Genomic DNA, 17,688 nt, shown 5'->3' with positions numbered 1-17,688 from the left:
ATTGCGAAAGTCCTGACTTACTTTTCTGTTTTCCTTTCCAGATGATCCGATATAAGATAAGAATATTTTCAATAATTTTTGAAAAGTCCCCTCCTCTAATACCTTGATTTCTGTGCATAAGAACTGTGTGTTCTTCACTGCAAATCTGGAATCTGTCCGCTCCTGGATAAGCCACCAGCCCTGAGCACATACCTTTCAGGTAAGTCCCTATGAGAGGAATTTAAGAGTAAGGATCCAACTTTGCTATTTACCTGCACAGACCCAGAATCTTTAGGTGGTGTCTGCTAGGCTTTGGAAAGTGATAAAATTTTTTTCCTACTCTCATCTCAGTACCACTCTTAACTGGACTCTTTCAACCTTTTCTTTTCTTTCTTTTTTTTTTTTTGGAGAGATTTTTTTTTCGCTATAGGGTGCGTGCGCTCGCCAGACAGGCAGAGAGAGACATAGAGACAGAAAGCAAGAAATCACCCCCCAGGGGGGATGGTCACGCCGCAATCCCTTCTCCTCCATTCTCCTCTCGGGATCTTGGGCACACACTATCGGGTGCATTTTCTGTGCTTTCACCATAGGTTGACACTGAAAGTCCACGCACGTACACACGCCCGGTGTGAGTTTTAAGCCACCGGGTCCGGGACGCGAACCGCGGTTGACTACGTGGGAGTCCAGCGACATAGCCATTATGCTAACTGCTGGTTCCCAACCTCTTCTTTCTGCATAATCTCTCCATTGTCATGTCACCCAGGCCCGAGGACCCCATACTCAGTTTGATGCTGAGGATGTGCACAGCATTATCTCCGTGGTGACCTCTCCTCCCATGGGCTCGAAACTCACCATGACTTGATGTCTCCATTTGACTTCTCTGTGTAGATGTCTCATACTTGCCAATCCAAGATAGAAGTCCCTCCCACCTCCAAACTTGTTTCCTACCCCACTCCCTAGGACCCCAGTTGCTCAAGTCAAAAATCTATGTGTCATCCGTGATTTTTCTCCTTTCCCTCATTCTTATCCAATCTATTTGTAAGTCCTTGGAAATCTACCTCCAGAATATCTCTAGAATGTACCCTCTTCTCACCACTCCACTGTCAACACTTTAGACTGGCCAACTGCCTCTCACCTACAATGGCTCCAAGCTGGTCTCTCCACTTCCTCTTCTATCCCCAATCCTATGCAACCATCCCAATCTCATCTCTATCCAGGAACAGTAAAGATATTCTGGGGACAGGTGGTGGCCCAGTAGTAACACAACTGGACCACATAGGAAAGCCCTAGGTTCACGTATCAGGACCTCCCTGAGCATGCTGGACCCATGAGTGCATGCCCACGATTCAGGCCAACTGAGGATGGAGGTGGCTCATTGGTATCAAAACCCTGTTGGTATTATTGTTCTCTCTCTCTCTCTCTCTCTCTCTCTCTCTCTCTCTCATAAAAGAAAGAAAGTCACTTTTTTTTTTAATGAGAGAGATCCTCTTTTTGGGTTGCATTCCCCCTGCTTAGAACTTACCAATGGCTTCCAGTATTCTAAGACCAAGACCAAACTCTTCACTATGACAAGGTAGGCTCTTTATGAACTGGTCCCTCTCACTGTGCAAACTGGAAGGGAGAATGTTCCCATGCCTTTTCCAGCTTCTGGAGCTGCATTCCTTGGCTCATGGCCCCTTCGTCCACATTCAAAGCCAGCAGGAGAGCGTCTTGTTCCTGCAGTCACATCACCTTCTTCTCCAGGGTCAAACCTCCCAGTGCTGATCTCTTAGAAGGACACTTTAGGGCCTATCCAGGTAATCCAGGATAATAGCCCATCTCAAGATCCTTCACTTACGCATGTCTACAATGCCCCTTTTGCATGTAAGCCAGCATTCACAGGACCCAGGATTAGAACCTGGATATCATGAGACCATTAGTTGTCTACCATACACACCAAGTGCTCTTTCCCATGATGGAGTCTTTATGTAACTCATTCCCTGTGATTGGAATGTTCCCTTCCTCCCCCCAGCTCTTTGCATGGCCACTCACTGCTCATTCTTGGGGATAGAGCTTACCTGGAACTCCTCAGTCAAACTGTCAAAGTAACCTGTCAACAGGCTAGAGAAGTTTCCCTGTATTGTGTGCCTTTGTTCATTTCTTTTCCTGTAGTCACTGAAATTGATCTTATTTACATGTTTTTTGCAGTTTACTTGTATTTTGTTTATTTATCCTGTACCCTCACCTAACTGCCTTCAGGACAAGGACCAGGTCTGTTTTGTTCATCCACTAATTATCGTACTAGAACTGGTCTATTAGTCCACTATTGCATTGCCCAACAGAAATCCCTGAGACGTGGTGGTTTATGATGAAATAGAGGTTTATTCAGCTCATGGTTTGATGGCCCAAGATCCAGGGGCCAACTTCTGGTGAGGCCCCAATATGATGGAGAGCAGGATCTTGAGCAAAGCAGTTGTTCATAAATCTAGTCTTTCTCCTCTTATAAACCCACCAGAACTCAATTGTAGGAGCCCCACTCTAATGAATTTATCACACCCAAAAGCCCTACCCTGTGAATACCATGAAGGAATTAAAATTTTCATGCCTTTATGAAACGGCCAATTCCTAACACATGAATTGGTGGGCATTCAAACTATAGCAACCGGTTAATGTCACTGTTGAACGAACTTAAGGAAGATGAACTTACAGTCTAATACTGTCCTATGAAATGGGCTGCCAGGGGGCCTGAGTCACACACAGTAGTGCCTCAAGAGATGGTCCCACTGACCTCAATCATGACTGTGGACCCTAAAACGACACTCTCATTTCACTCAAGAACTTCTCAGTTATAGTCTGAGAACAGTTCTACCCAGTCACAGTCCTGTTAGAAGACACACCCTTCGTTGTCCCTGGAGCAGGCTTGCTGACCCTGGTTTCACAGCAGATCCTGAAAAGGATCTGAAGCTCAGCCTCAGCTATGGGCAGAGTCTGCCCAGGGACTCAAAGAGATGCATGCCCCTCTGTACTCTCCTAGCAGTCTAGCCAATGGAGTGCCCACAGAAGAATCCAAAATGGTCCTAACAAGTGACTTCAGCTCCTCTTAGCATGGCTTGAAAGCAGTCCTAAATACACAGAAGCTCAGAGAGAGACAAATTCAGTGCCCCTGCAAACAAAGAAAGTAGACCTAGCTCTGCCTTCCTCCTGATCTTCCACCATAGAAACAATGGTCTGGGCAGAACAGAGAAGCTGCCAAACTAACTCCTCTTTATTTTTTTGTTATTGTTGGGGGGAAGTATTTTATTTCATTTTATTTATTATTCTTATTTTTTTAATTTGACCAGAGAGAGAAAAAGAGTGAAAGTGAGAAAGCAAACCACCAGGTCCAGGACTCAAATTGCAGTTGGCCATGTGGGAGTCCAGCTCCTTAACCGCCATGCCACCTGCTGGCGCCTCTTTGTTCTCTTTGCATCAACAGAACCCACAGACACACTCACATGCAGGAGCCCAGGGGCACTGAGCCATCCAAATACACACAAACACACATACACACACATATACACATACACCAAGCCTGTTGAGAAAATGGAATTGCATGTGGGAAAGCAGCCACCTGAGCCTTGCTCATTCGATGCAGCTAAGAACGATTTCAATACAAGGTGCACGCAGGAGGCCACTCACAAGGAGGGCCGTGCACAAATCTTCCCCATCTTTCTTTCTCCTGGAGCCGCTTTGACAGAATCGAGGAGGCCCAGGAGCTTTTTCACGTTAGCTGCAGCCTTTTAGCCTGGGCACTGCGAGGCCCCAGCACAGCTTAAAACTTCATGCTGGGTTAGATTTTTTCCAAGCTGAAACCAAATGTGTTTTGAGTGCCAGGCTACTTGTAAGAATTGCTTTTGCTTTAAGCAATAAATTATCTAGTTGAAAACATCATTTTCCCCCTTCAAGTAGAACACTATACTTTAAAATCTTACAAGGATGAAATAGAGGTTTATTCAGCTCATGGTTTGATGGCCCAAGATCCAGGGGCCAACTTCTGGTGAGGCCCCAATATGATGGAGAGCAGGATCTTGAGCAAAGCAGTTGTTCATAAATCTAGTCTTTCTCCTCTTATAAACCCACCAGAACTCAATTGTAGGAGCCCCACTCTAATGAATTTATCACACCCAAAAGCCCTACCCTGTGAATACCATGAAGGAATTAAAATTTTCATGCCTTTATGAAACGGCCAATTCCTAACACATGAATTGGTGGGCATTCAAACTATAGCAACCGGTTAATGTCACTGTTGAACGAACTTAAGGAAGATGAACTTACAGTCTAATACTGTCCTATGAAATGGGCTGCCAGGGGGCCTGAGTCACACACAGTAGTGCCTCAAGAGATGGTCCCACTGACCTCAATCATGACTGTGGACCCTAAAACGACACTCTCATTTCACTCAAGAACTTCTCAGTTATAGTCTGAGAACAGTTCTACCCAGTCACAGTCCTGTTAGAAGACACACCCTTCGTTGTCCCTGGAGCAGGCTTGCTGACCCTGGTTTCACAGCAGATCCTGAAAAGGATCTGAAGCTCAGCCTCAGCTATGGGCAGAGTCTGCCCAGGGACTCAAAGAGATGCATGCCCCTCTGTACTCTCCTAGCAGTCTAGCCAATGGAGTGCCCACAGAAGAATCCAAAATGGTCCTAACAAGTGACTTCAGCTCCTCTTAGCATGGCTTGAAAGCAGTCCTAAATACACAGAAGCTCAGAGAGAGACAAATTCAGTGCCCCTGCAAACAAAGAAAGTAGACCTAGCTCTGCCTTCCTCCTGATCTTCCACCATAGAAACAATGGTCTGGGCAGAACAGAGAAGCTGCCAAACTAACTCCTCTTTATTTTTTTGTTATTGTTGGGGGGAAGTATTTTATTTCATTTTATTTATTATTCTTATTTTTTTAATTTGACCAGAGAGAGAAAAAGAGTGAAAGTGAGAAAGCAAACCACCAGGTCCAGGACTCAAATTGCAGTTGGCCATGTGGGAGTCCAGCTCCTTAACCGCCATGCCACCTGCTGGCGCCTCTTTGTTCTCTTTGCATCAACAGAACCCACAGACACACTCACATGCAGGAGCCCAGGGGCACTGAGCCATCCAAATACACACAAACACACATACACACACATATACACATACACCAAGCCTGTTGAGAAAATGGAATTGCATGTGGGAAAGCAGCCACCTGAGCCTTGCTCATTCGATGCAGCTAAGAACGATTTCAATACAAGGTGCACGCAGGAGGCCACTCACAAGGAGGGCCGTGCACAAATCTTCCCCATCTTTCTTTCTCCTGGAGCCGCTTTGACAGAATCGAGGAGGCCCAGGAGCTTTTTCACGTTAGCTGCAGCCTTTTAGCCTGGGCACTGCGAGGCCCCAGCACAGCTTAAAACTTCATGCTGGGTTAGATTTTTTCCAAGCTGAAACCAAATGTGTTTTGAGTGCCAGGCTATTTGTAAGAATTGCTTTTGCTTTAAGCAATAAATTATCTAGTTGAAAACATCATTTTCCCCCTTCAAGTAGAACACTATACTTTAAAATCTTACAAGTGTTAGGAACATCGAAAAATGTTTGGTCACAGTGAAGCTTTGGTGACTCAGTTGTCTCCTCCTGTGTGATTATTTACAGCAGAAAGTTGATAATCATGTTTTTCAGAAAATATATACTTGGGAAAATAAAACAAAGTGGGTGATAAATATTAACCAGTTTTTGCACATAATAATGTATAAATTAGTAATGCTCACACAGCACCTGGCAGCTTACAAAGGCTTCAACATGCATCATTTTGAAAAACCCTAAAAAAAGATTTGCTTCTAAAGAAGGGCATGAGTTTGCCCCCCTGTAAACTTCCATTCCATAACTATATATCCTAAAGCATTCTGGCACAAATAAAACAGAAGTGTCTCTTATGGATATATTTCCGAAGTCTGTTGTCAGAGTTCAATTCACAGGCAGCCACCGGCAGCCTAGTGGGGCCATCTGAAATTCTGGCCCAGATTAACTTTAAAAGCTGCATTTGGATGGGGAGCTGTTTCCAAAGGCTTTTCTGAAGAGTACCCGATTTCACTGGAAGTGGAAGTGCACGTGTGATCCCAGCTGGAGTGTGATCATAGTTTTCTCGCACCTCTAGAATGTCTTGGGGAACAAAAGGCTGTCAACGTGTCCTCTTCCAAAAATGTCGTAAGTACCAGAATGGAATGCATGGGAAAGCCGCAGACCTTCTCATTCTATGCTTTGGGGGACAGCATGATAACATTCTGGACCTTGACCGCAGAGAAAGTGCCATGTGCAGGGGTCCAGGATGAGTGGAGGACCCAGAGGTGGGGAGTGGCCAGGACAGATGGCCTGTGAGTTGAGACATACCAGGACATTTTCTGGAATACTCTTTTTGAGAGAAGTGGGAGGGGGTCTTGTATATGGGCCCAGCTCTCTAAGTCACCAGCTCTTGCATGAACATTGAGGGCCCCACTGGTGCCATGGTAGAACCCTGGAGATCAACAGGAGGCCAGCCACATGCTATGGAGGAGAGGCTGCCCCAGAACTTGATGGTAGAAGTAGGCTGGAGGAACGTCTCTCCTGGAAAGCGCAGATGCTCCATTCTCTACCAGAATAAAGTGACTTATTGTGTTCCAAGAATATGAATTCAGCCCAGGGCTCAATCCGAATCGGCTGCTGCCAGATGTGATCCAGCTTCTGGGGTCCAGCTCAGAGCTCACAAACTGGAATGAACGTTGACCTGGGGACATCAAAGCAAGAGTCTGGCATCCCTGTGGCTGAGCTTCTCAATTTCCTCTACAGAGAAAGTGTTCCCTCGGAGCCTACAGGAGATAAAGCAGAGAAAAAAATCAGAGCTTTCCAACAGAAGCTGCTACCTTGGACAGCTGTGTCTAGATGGGCTGACCCTCCTGCCCATCTGCAGTGCTCCTGGGTGGGAAGTCTGTGCTGTTTTTACCCTCTGGCATCCAGGGCAATCCATGAATCATTCTGCATGCTGAACAAGGCTCTGTGATTTTGCAGACTGAGTGCACAACCTGAGACCCAGTCAGCCAGACTCCCCAAGGCTGGTGATTCTTTTTAAGGCAACAACAGAATTGGTCAAGAATGCAATGAGCAAGTCCTGATGGCCACCCCAGCTCCGTCAGCCGGCACCAAACACATCAGAACCCTTAAAATATCAACCTGATGCTAGCTTGCTCCCAGGATACAGAATGTGACATTTCTTAGGACCATGTGATGGTTTAAAAACAACGATGACAACAAAAACCCACCACCTGCCTAGGACCCAATGACCTCAGAGACTACAGGGATTATACAATGTACAGAGAGAAAAATCTCTCCATCATGAGACAGATTTTTAGAAGTTTTTATTTTTAATTATGTCATTTGCTATTATTTATACTTGCTGCCACCTTGATACAGTTTTGTTTTTGTTTTGTTTTGTTTTGTTTTTTGTTAGAGAAACTTTTTGCTATAGGGCACATATGCTTGCCGAAAAGACAGAGAGACAGAAAGTCAAAAATCACCCCTCAGAGGGGATGACCATGCTGCAATCCCTTCTCCATTCTCTCATAGGATGTGGGGTCCCTCCATTCTTCTCTTGGGATTTTGGCCACACACACACACATGTGCTTGGTGTGAATTTTAAGCCACCAGGTACAAGACTCGAACCATGGTCCAGCAACATAACCATTATACCATCAGCTGGTTCTAATATGGTGGGTTTTTTTTTTTTTAATTTCCAGAGGCTGTGTATGCTCATGAGAGAGATGGAGAGACAGAGAAAATAAAAGAAAGAGAGGGAGAAAGCATTCCCCAATGGTGGAGGTCATGCCACAGTCTCTTTTCCATTTCTTCATCCTGCCAGGATTTGGGGCATATATGTACATGTGCCCAGCATACTTTTCAGGCCACTGAGGCCTGGACTTTAATTGTGGCCAGCTACAATTAACTACTAGGCTATTGAGCTAGTCACTCTTTTTTTTTTTTTTTTCCAATTATCAAAGGGCCTGTACACTCACCAAAGAGAAAGAGGAAGAAAGAATTGCCCACAGGGACATAGTCATGCTTCAATCTTTTATCCTCCATCCTATGAACATTTTGTGCATGGACGCACATGTGCCCAGCATGTCTTTCCACCAGAGCCGGGATTCAAACTGCAGTCAGCCAAGTGGGATCCAGCTTCTGTAACTGCAGAGCAACAGGGCTGGCTCATTGGTGTTTTCTTGAAAGGCAAGTCTGCATATTTAAAGTGAGCATCACAAGCTCACAGAGATGAAGAGCCACAGGGGCCTATTCTAAGACAATAGGCTTGGGAGGTCCACAGTCAGCCAGAATGAGTCTACCCCACTGAGAGAAGTCAGCCCTTCTCCTTCACTTAATCCTGGCATCATGAACGAGGGCTCCAGAGTTGCCAGCTATTTTGAGAAAACCCTGAAATGTACGTTTCTATAATAAATCTCCTAATTTTTAAACATGAGCATCTAGCCCAGTGCCTGAAACAAATATAAAGGTATTTCAAAAAGTTTGTATAAAGATGAAATTAAAGTATGAGTTTGTTATCACAAAAATTGAAAAATCGATGCATTTAAAATAAATAAATAAATAAACATTTTCATGAACTTTTTGAAGATCCCCATGCACAGTAGCACTCATTTATAGCATATTAGACCAGGAGAAACTTTTCTACTTATCTATTACTATTATTATTTAAGTCTTTGCTACAAGGCACATGTACTGGCTGGGGAGAGAGAGATCGGGAGAGAGAAAGGGAGAAAACATCCCTTAGGGGAGATGGCCATGACACAATCCCTTCTCCTTTCTCTTCTTAGGATTTTGGGCATGTACACACACATGCCTGGCATGGTTTTCAAGCCGCCAGGTCCAGGACTTGAACTGCACAGTTGGCCATGTGAGATTAAGCCACCTTAATCTCTGCACCACCTATCTGGCCAAAATCTTTCTACTTATTATCTGAATGAGCAATACATGGATCCCTAGAAACAAGAAGGGCAAATCTTTGATGCAACGACTGGGTACTTTTTTCATATCCGTGAAGGACTCTGAGACATGAGCACACACACTGCAACAGCTCCCACTGGGTAACCTCATCCACAGCTGCAGAGGGCGATACATCCTTGACCTATGAAGGCAGCTGGAACACCTAGGTGGGCAGGGGCAGAGCTCTCGTCATTTATTTTCATTTCTCAACCACACCCCGACGCTACCACATTGCTTGGGGCAGAGGGTTTCTAAGTAAATGCTCACGATTCAAAAATGAAAGAGGTGCCACAGGTGGCATAGTGATTAAGGCACTGGACTCCCACATGGCTGACTACAGTTCAAGTCCTGGAGCTGGTGGCATGAAACTCACACCGGATATGTGTGCTTGTGTGCCCAAAATCCTGAGAGAAGGGAGAAAAAGGAGCTGTGGTGTGGCCATGCCCCTTGAGGGGTTAATTTCTCACTTTCTCTCTCCTTCTCTCTCTGTCTCTTTGGCAAGTGCATGTGCTCTAAGGCAAATTCTCTCCCACCCACAAAAAAAAAAGTTCCCTGCTTAGAGAGGTGAAGAACTCTTCCCCAGATGAGAACTAGATCAGTCCCATGCAGAACAAGACTGAATGTCAGAGTCAGAAGGGATCTTCGAAATTCTGATGGTCCTCTTTTCCCTCACCCCACTTTGCAGGTAGGAAAACTAAGGCTCGGGAAGGTAAATCTGCCCAAGGGCCTTACCAGACTTCCAGGATGGTGGTATTCCTTTCAAGGGCCTGCAAGAGGGCTTCTGCCCCGAGACAAGTGACGTGGTTGTTGGAGAGCCTGGAGAAAAACATGGGCTGGTGAGCGTCAAATATGCTTAGTTTTCCACTTACAGAAAGCTTTGGGAGTCAGCTGGTTGAGAAGCCCACTGTCCCCTAGACATGTCCCTCTTCTGGCTGAGAGTCCTACTGAGCTCATCAACAAAAGCTCCATACCTTAAGTGAAATGCACCCCCACGCTGCCCCCGAGTCACCAGATTCATTTGTGTAATTGCATAGCCTCTCCTTTAGGAAGGGGGGTTAATGCAGTGGTTAGTACCTGCAGTACAGTGCTTGACTTCCTGGGTTCAAAGGCAACCTACACTACTTCCTTTTCAATCTCAAGCAAGTTTGTCCCATTTCCTCATCTATACAATGGGCCTAAAAGAGTCCCCATCTCTTTGAGTACAAAAAGTATAAGAAGTAGATGAAGAATGGTCTGTCTAAAGCAGTTGGCACAGTAGCTAACGGACAGAAAATCATTAATAGGGAGTACCATGTTCATTTGAGTGCCTTCGGTACACAGAGACCCAGATTAGAGGAAACAGGAGTTCAGAAATGGGGAGAGAGAGATGGGACGCAGCTGGACAGAGCCAGGGAGAGTCCTGTATTCCCCATGCTGCCCTTTTGCCAACAGTTGACCTTCAGTTAATGTCCACTTCTGTCTCCCCCTCCTCCCAAACTGTAGGAATTACTTAGATCCTGCCCTTAAGGCAATGTGTGTAGTAACACCCACTATGTGCTCAGCTTTTCCGTGTGCCAGCTCACCACCTACATTACGTCAGTGAACGCTCACACCCAATGAGGAAGGACTAATTACGTCCTTATACTTGAAACAACCAAGGCACTTTTCTAAGGAGACAGCTGGTCATGTTGGAGCTGGGGTACGAGCCCAGGCCATGGGGCTCCGGAGTCTGTACTCTACTTTTTTTTTTTTTCTTAAGGTTTTTGTCAGAGGGCACATGCACTTGCTAGAGAGAGACAGAGAGACAATCAGAGGGAAAATGAGAAATCACTCCCCAGGGGTGATGGCCATGCCTCAATCCCTTCTCCTTCCCTCTCCTCTTGGGATTTTGGGCATGCACACACAGGGGCCCAGTGTGATTTTCAACCCTCCAGGTCCAGGATTTGAACTGCATTGGCCATATGGGAGTCCAGCACCTTAACCACTATACCACGTGCTGGCTCCAAGCCTGCCCTCTTGACCAACTCTTAGCAGAGACTAAGCCTGGGAAAAGAAGACGGAGACTTTTTTTTTCCCTTTAATTGCTAAAAGGTACATGTACTCATCAGAGAGAAGAAGCACCCTCCAATGGGGCATGGTCACACTACAGTCCCTTCTCCCTCTCTCCACTCTGTCAGGATTTGGGGCATGCATGCATACATGCCTGGTGCATTTTTCAAGCTTCTGGGGCTGGTATCAAAACTGCAGTCAACCATGTGGGAGCTGGCCCCCTTAACCACTAGGCTACACGGCCAGTCCTCTCTTTTTTATTAAAGGCTATATCAAGAGTTGGATTTGTATGGGAAGACAGAGGGGGATGATACAGTTCACGATGCTGAATAATTAGGTCGGGGGGGGGCGTAGGGTTTCCCACCGCCACTGCCTTGCATGCACTGGACGAGTGGGGAAAAACTGTGCCAACAAGGAGAGACAAACTTGCCACATTCACACCTGGTCAAGAATGGACCCCCTATTGCCAAAGCTGGCATCCAGCTCGGGAAAACTCAGGCTTCACCCAGACATCCCAGCCTACTTCCACTCAAGTGACAAGTGGCAGTGTTTTCCTGAACATTTGGCAACCTCCTAGCCCCCCGCAAAGCACCACAAACAAGTGTCATCAGAGTGGATGGTGTCTGGCAGCGAGTGACACTCTGAGGCAGCTGTCAGTCTGTCTCTGAAGGCAAATGTTTTCCTTGGGGCACATTTGCCAGGGCAGATGCCACCTTCCTCTGGCCAAAGGAGCCATGTGATGGAGGCCTGAGGTCCCTGTGAAATGACACCTCTGGCACAGCCTCAGAGAGCACCAATGCAAGCCCATAATGGTCGCCAGGGGGGTTTATATCTGCTGTCCCTTTCCTTGGCGGGCAGGTCCCTGGCCACTGAGTCCACCACCAGAGGAAGCTAGAGTATATACTCCCTGCTGCTGCCCAGCCCTTCAGCCCCTAGACCTGAAGGACTTCCAGGAGCTCTGCCCCTTTCACCAGGCTTCTCTCCTGCCATCAGCCTAAGCCTCCCTCCCTCCCTCCCTCCCTCCACCTGCAAGGCTGTAGGACCTCCTGACTGGTCTCCTAGTCTCCTTGCTCCCATCTTGGCCCTCCTCCATTCCTTCTGCACAAAGCATCAAGGTTGATCCTTAATCATATAAATCAGGGGGATGAGCAGTGGAATAATAGCTATGTCACAGGGCACATGTAGCCAACTGTGGTTTGAGTCCCGGACTCGGTAGCTTAAACTCACTCCAGGTGTGTGTGTGTGAGTGCCCAAGATCCCAACTGGAGAATGGAGGAGAAGGGATTGTGGCATGGCCATCTCCCTGGGGGGATGATTTCTTGCTTTCTGTCTCTCTGTCTCTTTGTCTGTCTGGTATATATATATCAGGTCACATTAGCACTCTGATTAAAAAACCCCAAAGTCTATCCAAAGCCCTGATAATAAAACCCAGATGCCTCCCATGGTTCTGAGGCCTATGTGCCCTGCTCCCCCAACTTGTCCCCATTCCACTCCTCTGTTACACTCTACCTGCACAGGCCCTCCTTCTGGTCCCAGAACCACCAAGCCTGTTCCTGCCTCAGGGCCTCTGCACCTGCTGTTCTGTCCTCCTGGAATGTGCTTCCCTGTGACCTCAGCATGCCGAGTGCCTTCTTGGGTAAGGTTTCAGTGCAAATGCCACCTTGTCCACCAGGCCTTGCCCAAGCAGCAGCAACCCTGGCTTCTTTCTGCTACATCGGCCTCTTGACCCAGAAATGGTCTTGTTCAGTGTTCACTTGCTCATTGTCTTGTCTGCCTCTCCCATTAAAATGTAGGAGCAGTGTGAGCCGGGGGCCCGCCCTGTCCCACTTACCACTCTACCCCTGGTACGTCCAATGGTGCCTGGTACTGAGAGGGTGCGCAAGAAACCCTTCTTGTAGGAGCACATAAAGGGGTGACCGTATGCATGAACGAAGGTGTGAACGGACGTCAAACGAATGAAGGAATGAGTAAATGCAAGCACACATTGCTGCCCAGCACAGCAGAAACCTCTGGAGGGTCAGCCCCGCTGTGGTGGTTGAGGTGGCTGGATTGCCACATGATTGACTGCACAGTTCAAGTTCTGGACCTGGCAGCTTGACAAACACTCCATGCATGTATACATGCATGCCCATTCCCCATGGGAGGTGATCTCTCTCTCTCTCTCTCTCTCTCTGTCTGTCTCTCTCTCTCTGTCTTTCATGAGCACACATGCCTTCTGGTCAATTAAAGAGAGACAGAGAGAAAAAATAAATCCCTGGGAATGACCATCCCCAAGAGCCCTCCTGTCTGAGCCAGTGGTGGCCCCTGGAGGAGGGGAGGACACTTCCTGTAAGCCGCATGCAGACCAGTTGACAACCGTGGTCCTTCCCTCAGCTTTCACCTCCAACTCTGAGGGCTCTTGCTGGGAAGACCCATCCCTCCCTGCCTGAGGCCTTTCTTCTAACATGATGAACATATTCAGCCACACGAGCATAAACTGGGAGTACTGGAGAACTAATATCCACCAGCCCACACTTCAATACACGGAGGACAGCATTTGGTGGATAAATGTCCCCACTCCCTCACCCCATGGGTGGGCAAGTAAACAGGCATGCTCTCCACTGGTTCCTGGGGTGACCCAGCAGGATGAAGCTCCAACTTCCTTCAGTGATAACTGGCTTGGTAACCGCCCTCAACTGGTTCCCCTCCCTTCCCCACCGCACTTCACTACTCTCCCACCAGGTGCTGGGACCACATCCCAGCTCAACTGCCTACCAATGTGCGTTGGAATCTTGTGTACCCAGCCCCGTACGAGTGTTTTCTGCCAACCCACCTCTCATGAGCAACTGGGGCAAGGATACTGCCCAGATCTCTGATTCAAACACTCCCTCCCTCCCATCCCCACTCCTGCTTCCAGGTCCCTTACTTCAGGACTTTCAAACTGGAATTTCTTTTCAGTCCTTCTGCAAGAGCACACACACCTTCATCCTGGAGATGGTTCTCCTCCAGGCTGGAAAAAAGCAAGACAGAACATCCAGATGATATGAAAACATTTATACTAGAAGACGACGTCAAGCACAGTTAATGGTGCCCCCTTTAGATAATCCAACATCTGAAAATCCAGACTAGAACACATGAAGAAAGCAGGAGGATTCTCAATGCCAGGGACAGCTTTGCAAGAGAATTTGCCACAGGGCTCTTCTGTATAATAAGCCTCCTCCTTCCCTGGCTATATAATACCCATCTTTATTTCTTCCTTATCGATGGAAGTCTCATTTTGTTTGGGGCAGCCATGTGCTCAGTGAAAAAACTACATTTCCCACTCTCCACTGCAGTCAGAGTTAGCCAAGTGATACATACATGGTCCTTGATGTATAAAGAGAAGTTGACAGGAGGGGCTTCTGGGAATGCTCTTTACAGGCAAGAGACCCAGCTGGCCTGTGCCTTTCACCCTTCCTAGGTATTTAAACTAAATCCTGGAATACAGAAGTAATGCTGCAGATAGAGCAGCTATCTTGTGATCATGAGGCATGAAGCCCCTGAGGATGAAGCCATAATATGAGCATGGTAGAACAGAACAGAAGAGACTGGGTTGAGGCCCCTGCTGACCTCTCATAACCATAGTATCAGCCCTATACGTTCTACTTCTTTTTTAAATTTTTATTTTAGAATTACTTTATTCAACTGTATTTACTCATTTATTCATTTTTTAAATTTGACCAGAGGGGTACAGAGTGAGAAAGAGATTGAGAAAGAGAGAAGGAGAAAGCAAGCCACCAGGTTCAGGACTCGAATCACGGTTGGCCACGTGGGAGTCCAATGCCCTTAACCACCACGCCACCTACCAGCCCCTCACAGTCTACCTCTTGACTGCCTCTACATGAATAAAATAAACTCTTTGCTAGTTTAAGCCTCTGTAGATGGGAGGTCTTCTATCACTAGCAACCTGATGTAGTGTCGCATTCAACTAAATTTGGCCTGAGGCTGCCTCCATGCTTTGAGTATGCAACCTACCTTAGAATTGAACAAACTGCAATCTAACGGAGAGTATACACTTGCAACAAATAGCTGAGTCTCTACCGATTATAGCAGCATCACTTCAGCCAGTGACAGGCTGCCAACCAATCTGATCATGACCATATAAGGAAAATATTTCATGATACCAAATACAGCAAATGCCGAGCTGTTACCAATCAAGCTGTTCCGACTTGCCCCTTTCTTTTCTTGTCTGCAAATACTATCTGCCTACATTGCTGAGTGGAGCTCTCTCAACCTCTCCTGTTCCCGAGTGCTGCCCAGTTCATAAATTGCTCTTTGGTTAAAGAAACTCGGTTAAATTTATTTAGTCTAAATTTTTTCTCTTAACAGTAGTCACAACTGATATACCTCTACCAAAATATTCCAAATGGCAAAATCCAATAGGGTATCATCAATTGCACACTGGCAGAGCCAGGAGCACTGCCAATACCCAAGTGGTCATGCCCATATGTTTTAGTGCCTTTCTGCTCTCTAGAAAAAATCAAACATTCAACATTGTATCTCCATGATATACTCTCATGTTGGAAAACTACACTAGTGGCATCTAAAGGATGGGAAACTTAAAACTTGTTTTAGGTCAACAGTGTAAGTCATGGTTCGTTTTTCAACTACTCCAACCACAGCCTTCCAAGGCAACCTCTAACTTGAATATCCATTGTTCTTAGGAATTCAAACTCACTTTGAAACAACAAAACTTTGTTAGTAGTAGACACAGTACTACTAGTAGTTGGAATAGTAGCAACTGCAGCAGCAATAGCAGTACTAATACTTCCACACTCTTATAACCGAACATTTGTGGAGCACTTAATACATATGCCAGGCACTGTATTAAGCTCTCCACAATACTGCCTTATTTAACTCTTACAAAAATGTTTTCTAACTGGAAGCATTCTTATTCTCACTTTACAGGTGAGAAACCTGAGACTGAGAGATTGTTAGTTTAATTTACCTAAGATCACAGCCTATTTGAGTCCATAGTCTGCACTATTAACCATTGTATCATGTGGGGGCAGTAAACAAAGAAATGAACCAACTAATACAATTAAATAAAAACAATTAGCACTTCTACACCAGGCTCTAAAAGCATCATGCCACCCAGTACATATAAATGCAATCAATCTATCACCTACTTTCATCTTATCCATAGAATTGGTCTCATGGCTGAGGCCGAGGAATCATGAAAGGTCATTATCTGCCTCCCCAAGGCAAGGGATCCCCCAAACTCACCAGAGTTCTTCTAGGATTATGTTCTTTTCCAGCATCAGTGCTAAGGCTTGAGCACCCGTGATGCCAATGTTGTTCCCCACGAGGCTGGGCAAAATCATGGAATGAAAACGTGTCAGAGCAGGGAAGGACCTCAAAGATAAACTAATCTAAAAGGGGCGAGATATATATGGTATTCTCCTAGTCTGATCCATTCCAGACATCACTAATTGATTACAGTGCTCTGAATTTCTTAGAATCCTTCCCAACATGGTGCATTGGGCAGCCAGCACCAATGGATTAGAGTTGACCCTTGAGATACAATAAATCTGACTCAGCCTAAGATCTTCAACTTATATGTATGGAATAAAGACCCCAAGAGAAGGGACCTCTCTGTAAAGTTACCCAGAAAGACTCAAATGTCCTGACTCCGAATCCAAAAGTCTTTCTTTCTTATCCTATTGCCTAACACAAAGGATTAGAAATAAAGTTCAAAGATCTTCAAAACCGGTCCAAGCTTCTCCTTCTTCACATGGCTCCCCCTATGACAAGCACTGGTCAAACCTTGAAGTTTACTTACCTGAGCCACCTCAAACTCTGGTGATCATGCAAGGCTTCAGCCAAGGCCTGGGCCCCCTTGTCACTCACACTGTTGCCCCAGAACCTGAAGAGACCAACAGAATAAACAGTGTTAGCAAGTACCTGCTATTGTTCTAGACATGAGCTAATAGTGATCTTCCTATCTGCAGTCCCAGCCAGAGGGGCAGGACTGCCAGTCCCAGAAAGGTCTCAGCAAAGTGGCCCTACCTCCATCATTTTGGTAAGAGGGCCAAACTTCAGGTTTCTCAACAGCTTTAAATTACAGACTTAGAGAACAGTAAAGGCCCACCCAGCCCATACCGTTAAAAGACAGCAATTCACAAGGTCATGACCTTTCTTCTGACATTAGTTCCCATTTGCTTCCTGGTTACCGCTACCCACAATCCTTAACTACCCTCTAGAACTACCCAGAATGAGTCTAACTCTTTTCCTTAGCCCAGCTCCTTGTCTCCTTCTCTCCTGCTCCTCCTTCACATCACCGATGTCTTAGTGGGCTCTCATTCCTTCACCTCCTGGGTCATCCTCCATTGACCCATCGTAGTTTAGAAAGATCCCTTTTCAAAAGTGGAGTCCCAGGGACCAGCAGTTAGCATAATGGCTATGTCGCTGGACTCCCACGTAGTCGACCGAGGTTCACATCCTGGACCCAGTGGCTTAAAACTCACGCTGGGCGCGTGTGCGTGCGTGCCCAAGATCCCGAGAGGAGAATGGAGGAGAAGGGATTGTGGCATGGCCATCCCCCCTGGGGGGTGATTTCTTGCTTTCTGTCTCTATGTCTCTCTCTGTCTTTCTGGCGAGCACACGCACCCTATAGCAAAAAAAAAAAAAAAAAAAAGAAGAGCCCGCCCCAGAC

The 17,688-nt window shown here is 46.4% G+C and overlaps 1 protein-coding gene across 1 annotated transcript in view; it reads right to left on the bottom strand.

Annotated features, from left to right (window-relative positions):
- Nucleotides 1-5,632: 5,632 nt before the first annotated feature.
- Nucleotides 5,633-17,688, bottom strand: part of NOD2 (nucleotide binding oligomerization domain containing 2) — a 68,525-nt gene continuing 56,469 nt past the window's right edge. Inside the window, exons 10-14 of the mRNA XM_027774302.1 lie at nucleotides 16,816-16,899; nucleotides 16,260-16,343; nucleotides 13,921-14,004; nucleotides 9,720-9,803; nucleotides 5,633-6,808 (exon numbers count right to left, since the gene is read on the bottom strand). Coding sequence (XP_027630103.1) covers nucleotides 6,736-6,808; nucleotides 9,720-9,803; nucleotides 13,921-14,004; nucleotides 16,260-16,343; nucleotides 16,816-16,899 — 409 coding nt within the window. The 3' untranslated portion in view covers nucleotides 5,633-6,735. The remainder of the gene's footprint in view (nucleotides 6,809-9,719; nucleotides 9,804-13,920; nucleotides 14,005-16,259; nucleotides 16,344-16,815; nucleotides 16,900-17,688) is intronic.

The sequence above is a fragment of the Tupaia chinensis genome, unplaced genomic scaffold (genome assembly GCF_000334495.1).
Source record: "Tupaia chinensis unplaced genomic scaffold, TupChi_1.0 Scaffold000422_1, whole genome shotgun sequence".
Classification (NCBI taxonomy): Eukaryota; Metazoa; Chordata; class Mammalia; order Scandentia; family Tupaiidae; genus Tupaia; species Tupaia belangeri.
Note: the sequence above shows the minus strand (reverse complement) of the source record. Positions and strands in the feature narration are given on the sequence as shown.